This window comes from Pseudophryne corroboree, chromosome 9 (assembly GCF_028390025.1).
Source record: "Pseudophryne corroboree isolate aPseCor3 chromosome 9, aPseCor3.hap2, whole genome shotgun sequence".
Taxonomy (NCBI): Eukaryota; Metazoa; Chordata; class Amphibia; order Anura; family Myobatrachidae; genus Pseudophryne; species Pseudophryne corroboree.
In genome coordinates this window covers 218,251,137-218,269,504 of record NC_086452.1, presented here as the reverse complement: position 1 = coordinate 218,269,504, position 18,368 = coordinate 218,251,137, and the positions used below count along the sequence as shown (strand labels likewise).

The 18,368-nt window shown below is 48.9% G+C and overlaps 1 protein-coding gene across 2 annotated transcripts in view; it reads right to left on the bottom strand.

Annotated features, from left to right (window-relative positions):
* The window catches only part of CRB1 (crumbs cell polarity complex component 1), a 307,060-nt gene that overhangs the window by 196,963 nt on the left and 91,729 nt on the right, over positions 1-18,368 (bottom strand). For both annotated transcript variants that reach the window (XR_010186785.1, XM_063940122.1), the window contains exon 2: positions 13,222-13,755. Coding sequence is in view for 1 of the 2 variants with exons in the window: in XM_063940122.1 (XP_063796192.1) it covers positions 13,222-13,755 (534 nt within the window). In the remaining variant the exon portion in view is untranslated. The remainder of the gene's footprint in view (positions 1-13,221; positions 13,756-18,368) is intronic.

Below are 18,368 nucleotides of genomic sequence, written 5' to 3'. Positions count from 1 at the left end.
TCCACTGATGCATTTGAAGATGCGATCCGGACCATTTGTCCAGCAGATCCCACTGAAAAGTTCTTGCGTGGAATCTGCCGAATGGAATCGCTTCGTAAGAAGCCACCATCTTTCCCAGGACCCTTGTGCATTGATGTACTGACACTTGGCCTGGTCTAAGGAGGTTCCTGACTAGGTCGGATAACTCCTTGGCTTTCTCCTCCGGGAGAAACACCTTTTTCTGTACTGTGTCCAGAATCATCCCTAGGAACAGCAGACGTGTCGTCGGAATCAGCTGCGATTTTGGAATATTTAGAATCCATCCGTGCTGTCGTAGTACTACTTGAGATAGTGCTACTCCGACCTCTAACTGTTCTCTGGACCTTGCCCTTATCAGGAGATCGTCCAAGTAAGGGATAATTAAGACGCCTTTTCTTCGAAGAAGAATCATCATTTCGGCCATTACCTTGGTAAAGACCCGGGGTGCCGTGGACAATCCAAACGGCAGCGTCTGAAACTGATAGTGACAGTTCTGTACCACAAACCTGAGGTACCCTTGGTGAGAAGGGCAAATTGGGACATGGAGGTAAGCATCCTTGATGTCCAGAGACACCATATAGTCCCCTTCTTCCAGGTTCGCTATCACTGCTCTGAGTGACTCCATCTTGAACTTGAACCTTTTTATGTAAGTGTTCAAGGATTTCAGATTTAAAATGGGTCTCACCGAGCCGTCCGGCTTCGGTACCACAAACAGCGTGGAATAATACCCCTTTCCCTGTTGTAGGAGGGGTACCTTGATTATCACCTGCTGGGAATACAGCTTGTGAATGGCTTCCAATACCGCCTCCCTGTCGGGGGGAGACGTTGGTAAAGCAGACTTCAGGAACCGGCGAGGGGGAGACGTCTCGAATTCCAATTTGTACCCCTGAGATACCACCTGCAGGATCCAGGGGTCCACTTGCGAGTGTGCCCACTGCGCGCTGAAATTCTTGAGACGGGCCCCCACCGTGCCTGAGTCCGCTTGTAAGGCCCCAGCGTCATGCTGAGGACTTGGCAGAAGCGGGGGAGGGCTTCTGTTCGTGGGAAGAGGCTGTTTGCTGCAGTCTTTTTCCCCTTCCTCTGCCCCGGGGCAGATATGAGTGGCCTTTTGCCCGCTTGCCCTTATGGGGACGAAAGGACTGAGCCTGAAAAGACGGTATCTTTTTCTGCTGCGAGGTGACTTGGGGTAAAAAGGTGGATTTTCCAGCCGTTGCCGTGGCCACCAGGTCCGATAGACCGACCCCAAATAACTCCTCCCCTTTATACGGCAATACTTCCATATGCCGTTTGGAATCCGCATCCCCTGACCACTGTCGCGTCCATAATCCTCTTCTGGCAGAAATGGACATCGCACTTACTCTTGATGCCAGAGTGCAAATATCCCTCTGTGCATCTCGCATATATAGAAATGCATCCTTTAAATGCTCTATAGTCAATAATATATTGTCCCTGTCCAGGGTATCAATATTTTCAGTCAGGGAATCCGACCAAGCCACCCCAGCACTGCACATCCAGGCTGAGGCGATTGCTGGTCGCAGTATAATACCAGTATGTGTGTATATACTTTTAAGGGTATTTTCCAGCTTCCTATCAGCTGGTTCCTTGAGGGCGGCCGTATCAGGGGACGGTAACGCCACTTGTTTTGATAAGCGTGTGAGCGCCTTATCTACGCTAGGGGGTGTTTCCCAACGCGCCCTAACCTCTGGCGGGAAAGGGTATAATGCCAATAATTTTTTAGAAATTAGCAGTTTTTTATCGGGGGAAACCCACGCTTCATCACACACCTCATTTAATTCATCTGATTCAGGAAAAACTACGGGTAGTTTTTTCACACCCCACATAATACCCTTTTTTGTGGTACTTGTAGTATCAGAAATGTTCAAAACCTCCTTCATTGCCGTGATCATGTAACGTGTGGCCCTACTGGAAAATACGTTTGTTTCCTCACCGTCGACACTGGAGTCAGTGTCCGTGTCAGTGTCTGTATCGACCTGAGGTAACTGGCATTTTATAGCCCCTGACGGTGTTTGGGACGCCTGTACAGGTATTAACTGATTTGCCGGCTGTCTCATGTCGTCAACAGTCTTTTGTAAAGTGCCGACACTATCACGTAATTCTTTCCATAAGACCATCCAGTCAGGTGTCGACTCCCTAGGGGGTGACATCACTAACACAGGCAATTGCTCCGCCTCCACACCATTTTCCTCCTCATACATGTCGACACAGCGTACCGACACACAGCACACACACAGGGAATGCTCTGATAGAGGACAGGACCCCACTAGCCCTTTGGGGAGACAGAGGGAGAGTTTGCCAGCACACACCAGAGCGCTATATATATACAGGGATAACCTTATATAAGTGTTTTTCCCTAATATAGCTGCTGTATATATTAATATGCCAATTTAGTGCCCCCCCTCTCTTGTTTTACCCTGTTTCTGTAGTGCAGGACTGCAGGGGAGAGTCAGGGAGCCTTCCTCCAACGGAGCTGTGAGGAAAAAAATGTCGCTTGTGTGCTGAGGAGATAGGCTCCGCCCCTTTTTCGGCGGCCTTTCTCCCGCTTTTTTGTGGAAAACTGGCAGGGGTTAAATACATCCATATAGCCCAGGAGCTATATGTGATGTAGTTTTAGCCATTTAAGGTATTTTCATTGCGTCCCAGGGCGCCCCCCCCCCAGCGCCCTGCACCCTCAGTGACTGAAGTGTGAAGTGTGCTGAGAGCAATGGCGCACAGCTGCGGTGCTGTGCGCTACCTTATTGAAGACAGGACGTCTTCTGCCGCCGATTTTCCGGACCTCTTCACTCTTCTGGCTCTGTAAGGGGGCCGGCGGCGCGGCTCCGGGACCCATCCATGGCTGGGCCTGTGATCGTCCCTCTGGAGCTAATGTCCAGTAGCCTAAGAAGCCCAATCCACTCTGCACGCAGGTGAGTTCGCTTCTTCTCCCCTTAGTCCCTCGATGCAGTGAGCCTGTTGCCAGCAGGTCTCACTGAAAATAAAAAAACCTATTTAAACTTTTACTCTAAGCAGCTCAGGAGAGCCACCTAGATTGCACCCTTCTCGTTCGGGCACAAAATCTTAACTGAGGCTTGGAGGAGGGTCATAGGGGGAGGAGCCAGTGCACACCAGCTAGTCCTAAAGCTTTTACTTTGTGCCCAGTCTCCTGCGGAGCCGCTATTCCCCATGGTCCTTTCGGAGTCCCCAGCATTCACTAGGACGTTAGAGAAAGGGGGGGCGCATTCCGGGGAAACCCTGCGGGAATTGTTCCCCGGCACACCCGACCGGCGCAGGAAGAGGGAAGGAGGGCCAGGCAAGGGACAGGAGGCTGCCAGGGAGGACTGTGCGACATCATGCGCAATACCACAGCCTGGCCAGCCGGGGTCACCAGTGAAATGCGCAAAGAGGGAGAGGGGAACTGAGCAGCCAAAGGAAGCAGTGAGGGGGGGGGAATGCCCACGAGACCCCATCGTGAACCCCGCGGCAGGGGGCCCGCAAGACAAGTTGCAGGCACCGTACTGGCCCGGAGGAAAACCGTGGACCGCCGGCCCAGAACCCAGAGCGTCCTGGCCACTGCCCCACCCGAGGTAATTAGCGCACGCTAGTGGCCGGCCCCCCCATATGGGGAAGTTGATGACTACCAAACAGGGACACGCCCCTAGGGAAAGCCGGGAAACGTCCGCTGCCCACGCGCCGTCCCGGCCTCCACCCGCTGCTGAGCATCACCCCCCGCAGCCAGCCCAGGGCCGGCAGGCACCCCATGGGCGCCGGAGCCGCCGGCCGGGGCCGAAGCGGCGAGGGGAGAGAGGCCGCGCGGAGACGCAGAGCGGGGGAAGCAGGGCACTGACAGCGGCAGCCACGGCGGGGGAACCTGTCCCGCATACAGGCCTAACAAGGGGGAGAAGCGCGTGCCGTATCTGGCAGACCCCGCCGCGGTCAGCGGCGCCAGGACGGAGACGGGGGAGGCCACGCTCCGTGCACCAGAGTGCCGGAAACCTGCGGCCGCAGACCAGGGAGGGGGGGGGGAGCGGACCAGCATGGACGCTGAATAGCAGCAGGGGGGAGAGGAGCCACAAGCACCATGGGGAAAGCAAGAAAACACGTATGCAGAGGGGGCATAGGGATGGGGGTGTATCAAAAACAGTGCAGCAAGGACACAAACTAAGATAATATATAATGCCAGCAGTACTCAGCCTTCCTGGGCCATTCCAAAATGGCAAGAGGAAGTCTGAGGCACATGACTATGGTTTATATATTATTCCGAGACCAACCCCTACACCCTTGACGGACAGCCCTATAATCCTATAGGAAAAATACCAGAGAAAACTCTAATCTACCTAGCAAGTGCTTATTCATAAACAACCAATTACAAAAAATTGGGCTCTTATATGGCCTCAGGCTTATGCAGCCTTCAGCTAATCTAAGCGCTGACAGGGAGAGCTGTCCCTCCAGATCAACTCCAGCTGCCTTGTACGGTACAAGGGGGTTGGAGAAGGGGTGGGGGGGGGGGGGGGCTGTGTAAAGTCTGTGTAGCCTATTAAGGTACACAGACAGCGCTGGTAGCAGAGGCGGATTGGCCATAGGGTTTACAGGGAAGATTCCCGGTGGGCCGACGCACCCGTGGGGCCTGTTTTGTTTGAGGACATGTGGTCCTTTTTATAGACATAATGAATAAGATGCAAAATAATTTGCATATATGAAATTTACTTTGCCACTTAGCCTGTGATTGCAGATGATCTAGTCTATGCTCTGTCTGCCTGCTTGGGTGACATATAAGATTGAGTGAATAGTGATTAGGATACGGTTGATGTAATAAGCAAGAAAATATATCTTTCATCTAGAATGATATAGTTTCCTAAATTCTGAAGGTGTATCATATAATGTGCTCAGAATATTTAATTTTAGTTCTTTTTAATTTCCCCCTGGTATCCGTTCAGATGGTCGACCATGTTATGGTCGACAGTCATTAGGTCGACCACTGTTTGTCGACATTGACATGGTCGACATGGACACATGGTCGACACATGAAAATGGTCGACACATGAAAGGTCGACACATGAAAAGGTCTACATGAGTTTTTTAACTTTTTTTTCTTTTGGGGAACTTTTCCATACTTTACGATCCACGTGGACTACGATTGGAACGGTAATCTGTGCCGAGCGAAGTGGTAGCGGAGTGAAGGCACCATGCCCGAAGTATGGCGAGCGAAGCGAGCCATGCGAGGGGACGCGGTGCACTAATTGGGGTTTCCAGTCACTTTACGCAAAACACAACACCAAAAAAAGTTAAAAAAATCATGTCGACCTTTTCATGTGTCGACCATGTCAATGTCGACCAATAGTGGTAGACCTAATGACTGTCGACCATAACATGGTCGACCATTCATACCGGAACCGTGCTGGACATGCCCACTATCTGGAAAGTCTTGGGGGGAAGGTGCTGCTGTCATGGCTGATGGCTAGACCTTACACCTCTGGTGCTGCCCATGTGGGGTCACTAGTACAAATTTTTTCAGGGCCGCTTTTTGTTCACAATCCACCCCTGACTGGTAGTGTTATTAGTTTTACCTTAAAAAGCGCTGTGCTGTGTGTGGGTTGGCTACAATCTCTGTGTCTCTCTGTGGCATACTTGGGGGGGGGGGAGTGTGTGTGTGTGTGTGTGCGTGCGTGCGTGCGTGCGTGCGTGCGTGCGTGTGTGTGTGTGTGTTTACTATCTCACATAGCCATGTCTAGGGACTCTGTGTCATATGCTGCAGAAGATGTTTCCTCTCAGGAGGGATCCATTCCATGTACACAGGATTGTAATGCTTTGTCTCAGATCCCCATTTTTGAAGCTAGTACTGAGACTGAAACTCAGGTGTTTAAGAAGTCTATGGCAGTTTGGTCAGGCTTTGTCCCTATTCCTGCAAACTCTGCTAGCATGTTCCCACAGAAACGTGCACTTGCCCAAATCATGCAAGACGACATGGAGACCGATTCTGATACTGCAGACGATGAAGGAGAGGTGCTGAGGGGGGCGGTATCCCTTACTAAGGGGTTGCAGCTCATGATTGAGGCCATTAAAGATGTGTTAAATATTAATGACACCACACCTGAGCAGGTTGAGGAGGCTTACTTCACTGACAATAAGAAAGCCTCGCTAACCTTCCCTGCGTCTAAAGAATTAAACTCTATAGTTGAAAAATCCTGGAAAAACCCGGAGAAAAAATTTCAGATCCCAAAAAGGGTTCTGGTTGCTTTTGCCTTACTGAGGAGGATAGGAAAAAATGGGTTAACCCACCCATTGTGGACGCATCTGTCTCCAGACTGTATAAAAAGGTGCTTTTACCTGTCCCTGGATCTACTGCGTTAAAAGAATCGGCTGATCGTAAAATTGACACTACGCTTAAATCCATTAACACTGCTTCAGTAGTGGCGTTAAGACCCACTATTGCCTGTGCATGGATTTCTAAAACCATAGTAAAGTGGTCAGGCACATTACTAGAGGATTTGGATACAATGGATAGAAGTGACATTGAATTGTTTTTACGTAACATGCAGGATTCTGCGGGGTTCATGTTGGAATCCATAAAGGACCTGGGGACACTGACTGCACGGATATCTTCCATGTCCGTCTCAGCCCGCAGGGGACTCTGGCTACGCCAATGGTCTGCAGACGCGGAATCCAGGAGAAGTGTGGAGAACCTACCCTACACAGGTCAGGCTTTATATGGGGAAGCGTTGGATGCGTGGATTTCCACGGCAACCGTGGGTAAGTCACCTTTCCTTTCCTCTGCTACACCTTCTACATAGAATCCATTTTCTTCAGCTGTGCCGCAGTCCTTTCGGACTGCTAAGGTAAAAATGTCCAAGCCTCCTACCAATTTCTTTAGAGGCGGTCGGGCAAAATCCAAAAAGCCTGCACCCGCATGCTCCCAGGACCAGAGACCTGCTTCTGGTACCTCAAAATCCTCAGCATGACGGTGGACCTCAAAGCCTGGAGGACGAGCTGGTGGGTGCGAGACTCAGACGTTTCAGACACGATTCTTCAAATTAGGCTTGCCAGCTTTGCTGACAGACAGGCTATCCTACAGGAAGCCATCCTAAAATTGGAAAAGTCACAGGTCATTGTCCCAGTTCCACCTCATATGCGAAACAAGAGTTATTATTCAAACCTTTTAGTGGTACCGAAACCGGATGGTCTGGAGGAGGGAGAATTTCTGGTATCCCTGGATATCAAGGATGCGTACCTCCACATTCTGATTTGGCTGACTCACCAGGCTTATCTCAGATGTGCACTGGTGGACAGTCACTATCAATTTCAGGCACTGCCATTCGGCCTCTCCACAGCACCGAGGGTGTTCACCAAGGTGATGGCAGAGATGATGGTTCTCCTCCGCAGACAAGGGGTGAACATAATCCCATATCTGGACGATCTGCTGATAAAGGCATCATCCAGGGAGAAGTTGTTGCAGTCCATTGTTCTCACGACTCATCTGCTCAGGGAACACGGTTGGATCCTGAACCTTCCAAAATCAAATTTGGAGCCGACCAGGAGGTTGTCTTTTCTGGGAATGATCCCTGACACAGAAGTGCAGTGGGTGTTTCTCCCGGAGGAGAAAGCATTGGCGATACAAACAATGGTCCGGGATGTCCTGAAGCCAGCCCGGGTTTTGGTTCATCAGTGCATTCGCCTTCTGGGGTAGATGGTAGCCTCTTTAGAGGCTCTACAGTATGGAAGGTTTCATGTTCGGCCCTTCCAGCTGGATCTCCTGGACAAGTGGTCAGGATCTCATCTACACATGCACCAGAGAATACGTATGTCGCCGAAAGCCAGGATTTCACTCCTCTGGTGGCTACAACTACCTCACCTTCTGGAGGGCTGCAGGTTCGGGATTCAGGACTGGATCCTTCTAACCACGGATGCGAGTCTCCAGGGCTGGGGCGCAAATCACTCAGGGGGTAACCTTCCAAGGAAGGTGGTCATGCCTGGAATCCAGCCTTCCATAAACATTCTGGAACTAAGAGCCGCCTACAACGGTCTTCTCCAAGCGGCCCATCTTCTGCGAGATCAAGCCATTCAGGTGCAGTCGGACAATGAAACGACGGTGGCTTACATAAACAGACAGGGCGGAACGAAGAGCAGAGCTGCAATGTCAGAGGCAGCAAGAATCATCCTCTGGGCAGAAAAACACGTGTTGGCGATGTCAGCTATCTTCATTCCGGGAGTAGACAACTGGGAAGCGGGCTTCCTCAGCAGACAGGATCTCCATCCAGGAGAGTAGGGACTCCATCCGGAGGTGTTCACGGAGGTAACAGATCTTTGGGGTGTACCTCAAATAGACATGACGACCTCTCGTCTCAACAAGAAGCTTCAGCTGTATTGTTCCAGGTCGAGGGACCCGCAAGCTGTGATGGTGCACGCCCTAGTGACTCCGTGGGTATTCCAGTCAGTGTACATGTTTCCTCCACTTCCATTCCAAGAGTTCTAAGACTCATAAGGAGAACAAGAGTTCAGGCAATCCTCATTGCTCCAGACTGGCCAAGAACGGTTCGGTACGCGGTTCTTCTGGATCTACTGCTAGAATAGCCGAGGCCTCTTCCTCTTCGGGAGGACCTGCTGCTCCAGGGGCCGTTCTCTTATCAAGACTTACCAGGGCTACGTTTGATGGCATGCAGGTTGAACGCCAGATATTAGCTCAGAAGGACATTCCGAACAAGGTTATTCCTACCCTGATACAGGCTAGGAATGGCGTAATATCTAAACATTACCATCGTATTTGGAAAAAATATGTATCTTGGTGTGAGTCCAAGAAGTTTCCTATGGTGGAGTTTCAACTGGGATGGCCTCTTCCTGCAATCAGGTGTGGATAGGGGCTTGAGGTTGGGATCCGTAAAGGTCCAGATTTCGCCCCTATCCATTTTCTTCCTGAAACAGTTGGCTTCCCTCCCTGAGGTTCAGACTTTTCTGACAGGGGTTCTGCACATCCAGCCTCCCTTTGTGCCGTCTACGGCGCCTTGGGATCTTAACGTGGTGTTACAATTCCTCCAATCGGATTGGTTCGAGCCTCTAACGGAGGTTGAGGTCAAATTTCTCACGTGGAAGGCTGTCACTTTGTTGGCCTTAGCTTCTGCTAGATGTGTGTCAGAGCTGGGGGCTTTGTCTTGTAAGAGCCCCTACCTGATCTTCCATGAAGATAGAGCTGAGCTCCGGACACGTCAGCAGTTCCTTCCGAAGGTTGTGTCGGCATTTCATATCAACCAACCTATTGTGGTGCCAGTTGCTGCTGACTCAAAGTCCTTGGATGATGTAAGGGCTCTGAAAATCTATGTGAAGAGGACTGCTCGTCACAGAAAATCGGACTCTCTGTCCTGTATGATCCCAAGAAACTTGGGTGTCCTGCTTCTAAGCAGACGATCTCTTGCTGTATCAGCTTCACTATTTAGCATGCATATGCTACAGCAGGATTGCCGTGTCCTAAGTCTGTTAAGGCCACTCTACTCATAAGGTGGGTTCTTCCTGGGCGGCTGCCCGGGGTGTCTCGGCTTTACAGCTTTGCCGAGCAGCTACTTGGTCTGGGTCCGGACCTGAAGTTTGGTCAATCAGTTCTGCAGGAGCCTCCACGCTCTCCCTCCCGTTCTGGGAGCTTTGGTACATCCCCTTGGTACTAATGTGAACCCCAGCATCCTCTAGGACGTAAGAGGAGATAGGATTTTATTTACCTACCGGTAAATCATTTTCTCGTAGTCCGTAGAGGATGCTGGGCTCCCGCCCAGCGCTTCGTGATCATGCAGTGGTTACTTAGTTCAGTACTGCTTAGTTCTTCGTTAAGTACTGTTTTGTTACTTGGTAAGTAATATTGTTCAGCCTTTGCTGATGTTTCAAGCTAGTTAGCTTGGTTTGCCTTGTGTGTGAGCTGGTGTGAATCATGCCACTATCTGTGTAAAATCCAGCGGTGCAAGTATGCGGGTACGCTCGGGTACGGAGTACCCTTAAGAATTTGGCAGCGGGTACGCAGTACCACCTGCCACACACTTTGCCATTACCACAATTATAATGTACCACAAAGCAACAAGACCATGGTGCTTGGCAGCATGGTGGCTCCTCTTTGTCGGGTTACTGGGAGTGCGACAGTGGCTGTATTTTCCTGTTATAATGGAGGCTTTACTATATATTGTTATTAAATTGGGGGGCATTATTACTATATCGTTCTATTATAATGGAGGTATCACTATATATTTCTATTATACTGGAGACATAACTATATATTTTTAGCCTTGCCTCCAGATACCCCCCCCCAAAAAAGGGGGCTGTGTCATGTAGCCACTCCCACTAGCAGTATGTGGCCACGCCCCTTACAACACATGGCCACGCCCATTTTTCTGCATTCAGTACCACTAAGAAAATATTTCTACTTGCACCACTGGTAAAATCCTTCTCTCAGAGTCTGGTAGGAGGGGCTTAGAGGGAGGAGCCAGCCTACACTCTCAAACTCTTAAAGTGCCAGTGGCTCCTAGTTGACCCGTCTATACCCCATGGTACTAATGTGGACCCCAGCATCCTCTACCGGTAGGTAATTAAATTCCTATTATTGTGTTTATTGGCAATACAGATTAATACTGTATGACCAGTGGATCCCACACAAAGGCAATAATATATCTATAAATACAGAGAGCTTGTAACATATGAAAATACATTGGGGGTAATTCAGAGTTGATCGCAGCAGCAAATTTGTTAGCAGTTGGGCAAAACCATGGGGGTCATTCTGAGTTGATCGTAGCTGTGCTAACATGCAGGTGGACGCCCAGCACAGGGCTAGTCCGCCCCGCATGTCAGTGCCGCCCCCCCCCCCCCCCTCCCGCACAAACACAAAACGCACAAACACAAGAGAATCGCACAGCGGCGATGCTTTTGTATTTCTGGAGTAACTCCCAGTCAGCGCAGCTCCTGCGGCTGGCTGGGAGTCGTTCGTCGCTGTCGCTGGCCGCAGTGGCTGCATGAGACGTCACGCAGCCGCCGTAGCCCGCCCCCCTAATGGTCCGGCCACGTCTGTGTTGGCCGGACCGCTCCCCCTAAACGGCGTCTTAACGCCGCCGTCCAGCCCCCTCCCGCCCAGCGACCGCCTCTACCTCAGAGGCGATCACTAGGCACAAACAGCTGCCATGCGCCGACGCATGCGCAGTTCCGACCTGATCGCTGCGCTGCGACAAACTGCAGCGAGCGATCGGGTCGGAATGACCCCCCATGTGCACTGCAGGGTGGGCAGATATAACATGTACAGAGAGATAGATTTGGGTGGGGTGTGTTCAAACTGAAATCTAAATTGCAGTGTATAAATAAAGCAGCCAGTATTTACCCTGCACAGAAACAAAATAACCCACCCAAATCTAACTCTCTCTGCAAATGTTATATCTGCCCCCTCCTGCAGTGCACATGGTTTTGCCCAACTGCTAACAAATTTGCTGCTGTGATCAACTCTGAATTATCCACATTGGTGGTCATTCCGAGTTGTTCGCTCGTTGCCGTTTTTCGCAACGCAGCGATTAGGTGGAAAATGCGCATGCGCATGGTACGCAGCACGCATGCGCTAAGTTATTTAACACAAAACTTTGGAGATTTGCATATGCTCGAGCGACGTTTTTTGTGTGATTGACAGGAAGTGGGTGTTTCTGGGCGGCAACTTGGCGTTTTCAGGTAGTATGCTAAGAAACGCAGGCGTGCCAGGTAAAAACGCAGGAGTGGCTGGAGAAACGGGGGAGTGGCTGGCCGAACGCAGGGCGTGTTTGTGACGTCAAACCAGGAACTAAACAGTCTGCAGTGATCGCAATCTAGGAGTAGGTCTGGAGCTACTCAGAAACTGCAAGGAATTATTTAGTAGCAATTCTGCTAATCTTTCGTTCGCAATTCTGCTAAGATAAGATACACTCCCAGAGGGCGGCGGCCTAGCCTTTGCAATGCTGCTAAAAGTAGCTAGCGAGCGAACAACTCAGAATCAGGGCCATTGGCCCTCATTCCGAGTTGTTCGCTCGCAAGCTGCTTTTAGCAGCTTTGCACACGCTAAGCCACCGCCTACTGGGAGTGAATCTTAGCATAGTAAAATTGCGAACGAAAGATTAGCAGAATTGCGAATAGACACTTCTTAGCAGTTTCTGAGTAGCTCCACACTTACTTGGCAACTGCGATCAGTTCAGTCAGTTTCGTTCCTGGTTTGACGTCACAAACACTCCCAGCGTTCGCCCAGACACTCCCCCGTTTCTTCAGACACTCCCGCGTTTTTCCCAGAAACGGCAGCGTTTTTTCACACACACCCATAAAACGGCCAGTTTCCGCCCAGAAACACCCACTTCCTGTCAATTACATTACGATCACCAGAACGAAGAAAAAACCTCGTAATGCCGTGAGTAAAATTCCTAACTGCATAGCAAATTTACTTGGCGCAGTGCGAACATTGCGCATTTCGCAATTAGCGGAAATTCGCTGCGATGCGAAGAAAATTACCGAGCGAACAACTCGGAATGACCACCATTGTGCGTTCATGAATGCTTTTCTGAAGGTGTCCTGCCAGATATATGATCTGCCCTAAATTGTACAATTAATACATGAGAGTATCATTATTCGGAAACATTAGTTACGCATAAGAGTGATTTTAAAGCTATCTTTAATTAGTACTTCATTAATCGGGATGTAGTTAAAATGCAGCCTGATGGGATTCCGACGTTCAGGATACCGATGCCGGAATCCCAGCAGCCGGCGCAACAGGGCTATTCCCACTCGTGGGTGTCCACGGCATCCATACAATGGGAATAGACCCTGTGGCGAGCATAGTGAGCCACTGTGCCAACAGCGCGGCGAGCTTGCAAGGAGAATCTTAGCACTCGCACCGCAGCCAGCATTCTGGCTGGTGGGATGCCACTGTTGATATATTAACAGTCAGCATCCTGCCCGCCGGGATAACGTCTCACACCCATCATCATTTCATCATTATTTTTAATGTTTACCTATAAAATTCCTTTTTTTATTTTGTTGTATCTCTGTGTGTGTGCCCCTAATAGAATACTGCCTTGTCTTTCTTTCTATGTGATTCTGTCATACTCTGGGGTGCATCACCACCCAAAACTAATTGTATTATCAATATAATTTGTCTATGTACAATGTGACACACAACGTTTCAGAAGGGGTTTTCACAATGCTTTAGATGTAATATTGACACGTGCTATATAGAGGTTTTACCTGTATACTCTGGCAGACAAACACACGTGTATCTTCCAAGCTCATTCAGGCACTTGCCCCCATGTTGGCAGGGGTTAGAGATACATTCATCCACTTCAATGTCACATAATGCCCCCTGGAACCCAGGAACACAGTAACATGCTTGTCCATTGCCCCGGTCCCTACACACAGCTCCATTCTGGCAGGGATTCCAAAGACACTCATCTTCCGGAGCCTCACAGAATATCCCTTTGTAGCCAACAGCGCAAAAGCATGTGGGTCCTCTGTCGGTAATATAACACTCTCCTCCATGTCTGCAAAGATTTCGGAAGCATCTCTTCATTTCAATTTCACAGTTTCTTCCCTTGAAACCTGAAGGACAGCGGCACTCATAGGTGTCTGTATCAAGGGTAACCTGGCATGTGGCATTCCTTGGGCAAGGATTAGAGAGGCAAGGATCAGATGAGCTTCCACAGGCTATCATAGATGAACAAGGCAAGTCTTCCATACATGGTGGAGAAGAGCAATGTGTTGGGCGTCTGACACAAATAGTACCTAGAGAGTACAGAAAAGATATGTACATAAGACAGCACTTGTAATAGGTCACATATTAAAATCAGGGATGTTTTTTTTCACTACTCAGTGTTTCAGGGCTTACCGACTGAGATGTTTTACATGAAAAATGTGGTAAGGTCCTACTAATGGTGATTGTCCTGGGTCTACTTAGGGTGAGAAAATATACATTTTGTCAACAGAATAGGTACTACATTGTACTGCTGTCACTAAAATATGATATACACACTAATATAGGTTCTACATTTGACTGCGGTCACCAGTATATGATCTACATTATACAGTTGTCACCAGAGTAGATACTATCTACTATCTAAATTGTACAGCGGTCACCTGAATAGATACTACATTGTACTGCCATCACAAGAGTAGGTTCTACATTGTATTACCATCACTAGAATAGGTTATAAAGCAGTCACCAGAATAGGTTTTGCATTGTACTGCCATCACCAGAATAGGTTATAAAGCAGTCACCAGAATATATGTTCTACATTGCTCAGCGGTCACCAGAATAGGTTATGCATTGTACTGCCATCACAAGAATAGGTTCTGGATTGTACTGCCATCACTAGAATAGGTTATAAAGCAGTCACCAAAATAGGTTCTGCATTGTACTGCTATCAATAGAACAGGTTATAATTATAGAGATGTGCAGCGGGCATTTTTTGTGTTTTGTGTTTTGGTTTTGGATTCAGATCCACGGTCGTGTTTGGGATTCGGACGAGTTTTGGCAAAACCACCCTTTCGGATTTTTGTCGGATTCGGATGCGTTTTAGATTCGGGTGTTTTTTTTTAAATAAACCTCAAAAACAGCTAAAATCATAGAATTTGGGGGTAATTTTGATCCTATAGTATTAATAACCTCAATAACCATAATTTCCACTCATTTCCAGTCTATTCTGAACACCTCACACCTCACAATATTATTTTTAGTCCTAAAATTTGCACTGAGGTCGCTGGATGACTAAGCTAAGCGACCCAAGTGGGCAGCACAAACACCTGGCCCATCTAGGAGTGGCACTGCAGCGTCAGACAGGATGGCACTTAAAAAAATAGTCCCCAAACAGCACATGATACAAAGATAAATAAAAAAAGAGGTGCAAGATGGAATTGTCCTTGGGCCCTCCCACCCACCCTTATGTTGTATAAACAGGACATGCACACTTTAACAAACCAATCATTTCAGCGACAGGGTCTGCCACACGACTGTGACTGAAATGACTGGTTGGTTTGGGCTCCCACCAAAAAAGAAGCAATCAATCTCTCCTTGCACAAACTGGCTCTACAGAGGCAAGATGTCCACTTCATCCTCATCGTCCGATACCTCACCCCTTTCACTGTGTACATCCCCCTCCTCACAGAGTATTAATTCGTCCCCACTGTAATCCCCCATCACAGGTTCCTGTGTATGTTCTGGAGGCAACTGCTGGTAAATGTCTCCACGGAGGAATTTATAATTCATTTTGATGAACATCATCTTCTCCACATTTTCTGGAAGTAACCTCCTACGCCGATCGCTGACAAGGTGACCGGCTGCACTAAACACTCTTTCGGAGTACACACTGGAGGGGGTGTAACTTAGGTAAAATAAAGCCAGTTTGTGCAAGGGCCTCCAAATTGCCTCTTTTTCCTGCCAGTATACGTACGGACTGTCTGACATGATTACAGTGATGCTGTCACTCATATATTCCTCCACCATTCTTTCAATGGTGACAGAATCATATGCAGTGAAGGTAGACGACATGTCAGTAATCGTTGGCAGGTCCCTCAGTCCGGACCTGATGTCAGCACTTGCTCCTGACTGCCCTGCATCACCACCAGCGGGTGGTTTTGGAAATGTTATCCTTTTCCTGGCAGCTCCAGTGGTGGTAGAAAATAAAGGAGGAGCTGTTGGCAGGTCACGTTCCGCTTGACTTGACAATTGTCTCACCAGCAGGTCTGTGAACCTCTGCAGACTTGTGTCTGCCGGAAAGAGAGATACAATGTAGGCTTTAAACCTAGGATCGAGCACGGTGGCCAAAACTTAGTGCTCTGATTTCAACAGATTGACCACCCGTGAATCCTGGTTAAGCGAATGAAGGGCTCCATCCACAAGTCCCACATGCCTAGCGGAATTGCTCCATTTTAGCTCCTCCTTCAATCTCTCCAGCTGCTTCTGCAAAAGCCTGATGAGGGGAATGGCCTGACTTAGGCTGGCAGTGTTTGAACTGACTTCACATGTGGCAAGTTCAAAGGGTTGGAGAACCTTGCACAACATGGAAATCATTCTCCACTGCGCTTGAGTCATCCTTGCCTATATCGTAGGCAGATGTATAGGCTTGAATGGCCTTTTGCTGCTCCTTCATCCTCTGAAGCATATAGATGGTTGAATTCCACCTCGTTACCACCTCTTGCTTCAGCTGATGGTGTTTGCTGGCGCTCCAGTCTTCGGCACGCGGTGGCTGAATGCCGAAAGTGGCCCGCAATTTTTCGGGCCACTAACAGCATCTCCTGCACGCCCCTGTAGTTTTTCAAAAAATTATGCACCACCAAATTAATTGTATGTGCAAAACATGGGACGTGCTGGAATTTGCCCACATGTAATGCACGCACAATATTGGTGGCGTTGTCCGATATCACAAATCCCCAGGAGAGTCCAATTGGTGTAAGCCAATCTGCGATGATGTTCCTCTGTTTCCGTAAGAGGTTGTCAGCTGTGTGCCTTTTATGGGAAGCGGTGATGCAAAGCGTAGCCTGCCTAGGAACGAGTTGGCGTTTGCGAGATGCTGCCACTGGTGCCGCTGCTGTTGTTGCTGCGGGAGGCAATACATCTACCCAGTGGGCTGTCACAGTCATTTAGTCCTTAGTCTGCCCTGCTCCACTTGTCCACATGTCCGTGGTTAAGTGGACAGTGGGTACAACTGCATTTTTTAGGACACTTGGGACACTTTTTCTGACGTCTGTGTACATTCTCAGTATCGCTTGCCTAGAGAAGTGAAACCTAGATGGGATTTTGTACCAGGGACACACTACCTCAAGCAATTCTCTAAGTCCCTGTGAACTAACGGTGGATACCGGACGCACGTCTAACACCAACATAGTTGATATGGACTGAGTTATCCGCTTTGCAACAGGATGACTGCTGTGATATTTCATCTTCCTCGCAAAGGACTGTTGGACAGTCAATTGCTTACTGGAAGTAGTACAAGTGGTCTTCCTACTTCCCCTCTGGGATGACCATCGACTCCCAGCAGCAACAGCAGCAGCGCCAGCAGCAACAGCAGCAGTAGGCGTTCCACTCAAGGATCCATCGGAGGAATCCCAGTTAGGAGAGGACTCGTCAGACTTGCCAGTGACATGGCCTGCAGGACTATTGGCATTCCTGTCTAACGAGGAAATTGACATTGAGAGAGTTAGTGGTATGGTTTGCAGGACCTTGGGTACAAGAGGAAGAAGGGATTTAGTCAGTGGCGTAACTAGAAATTTTTCTCCCCCAAGCCAAAAATTCTTCGGCGCCCCCCCCCCCCCCATCCCCCATAATTGGCACTATCAAAGGGATAAAAATGCACGCACTGTAGGCGCCGCAAAAAGGTGGTGTGGCTTTGTTGGAATGGGCGTGGCTTTGCATAAAGGGGCATGGCATTGCAGGAAAAGACTTCCTCATACCCCAGTTTTGCAACCTGCACGCCCAGACGTTGGCCACCACAGGAAAGAAAAATAACCCTGATTCATGCCCCTTAAATTATTTGTCATTTTTCCTCCTTATAGTAATGCCCAGTATACATTATGCCACATACTGCAATGGCCCTTAGACATTATTCCACACACAATAATGCACATGACACAATATGCACACACCATAATGCCCCCGACACATTATGCCACACACCGTAATGCCTGTGACACATTATGACAGGAATCGCAATGCCCGTTATACATTATGCTACACACTGCAATGCCCCTGATACATTATAGCACATACAATGTCTGTGACACATTATGACACACACTGCAATGACCCTGAGACATTATACCACATACCACAATGCTCGTGATATAGTATACAACACACAGTAATTCCCGACACATACCGCAATGCCCGTTATACCCTATGCCACACACCGCAATGCCCGTTATACATTATGCCACACTGCAATGACCCTGAGACATTATACCACATACCACAATGCCCGTGATATAGTATACAACACACCGTAATGCCTGACACATTATGACACACACCGCAATGTCCGTGATACATTATGCCACACACTGCAATGACCCTGAGACATTATACCACATATCACAATGCCCGTGATATAGTATACCACACACCGTAATGCCTGTGACACATACCGCAATGCCCGTTATACCCTATGCCACACTGCAATGCCCCTGAGACATTATACCACATACCACAATGCCCGTGATATAGTATACCACACACCATAATGCTTGTGACACATTATGACACACACCGCAATGTCCGTAATACATTATGCCACAAACCGCAATGCCCATTACACATTAAGTCCTACAGTAAGGCTTCTAATTACTTTTAAATTACCTGCTCATTGCCAGGGGTTTCATGCTCTTGGTTCCATGCACGGTGCCAG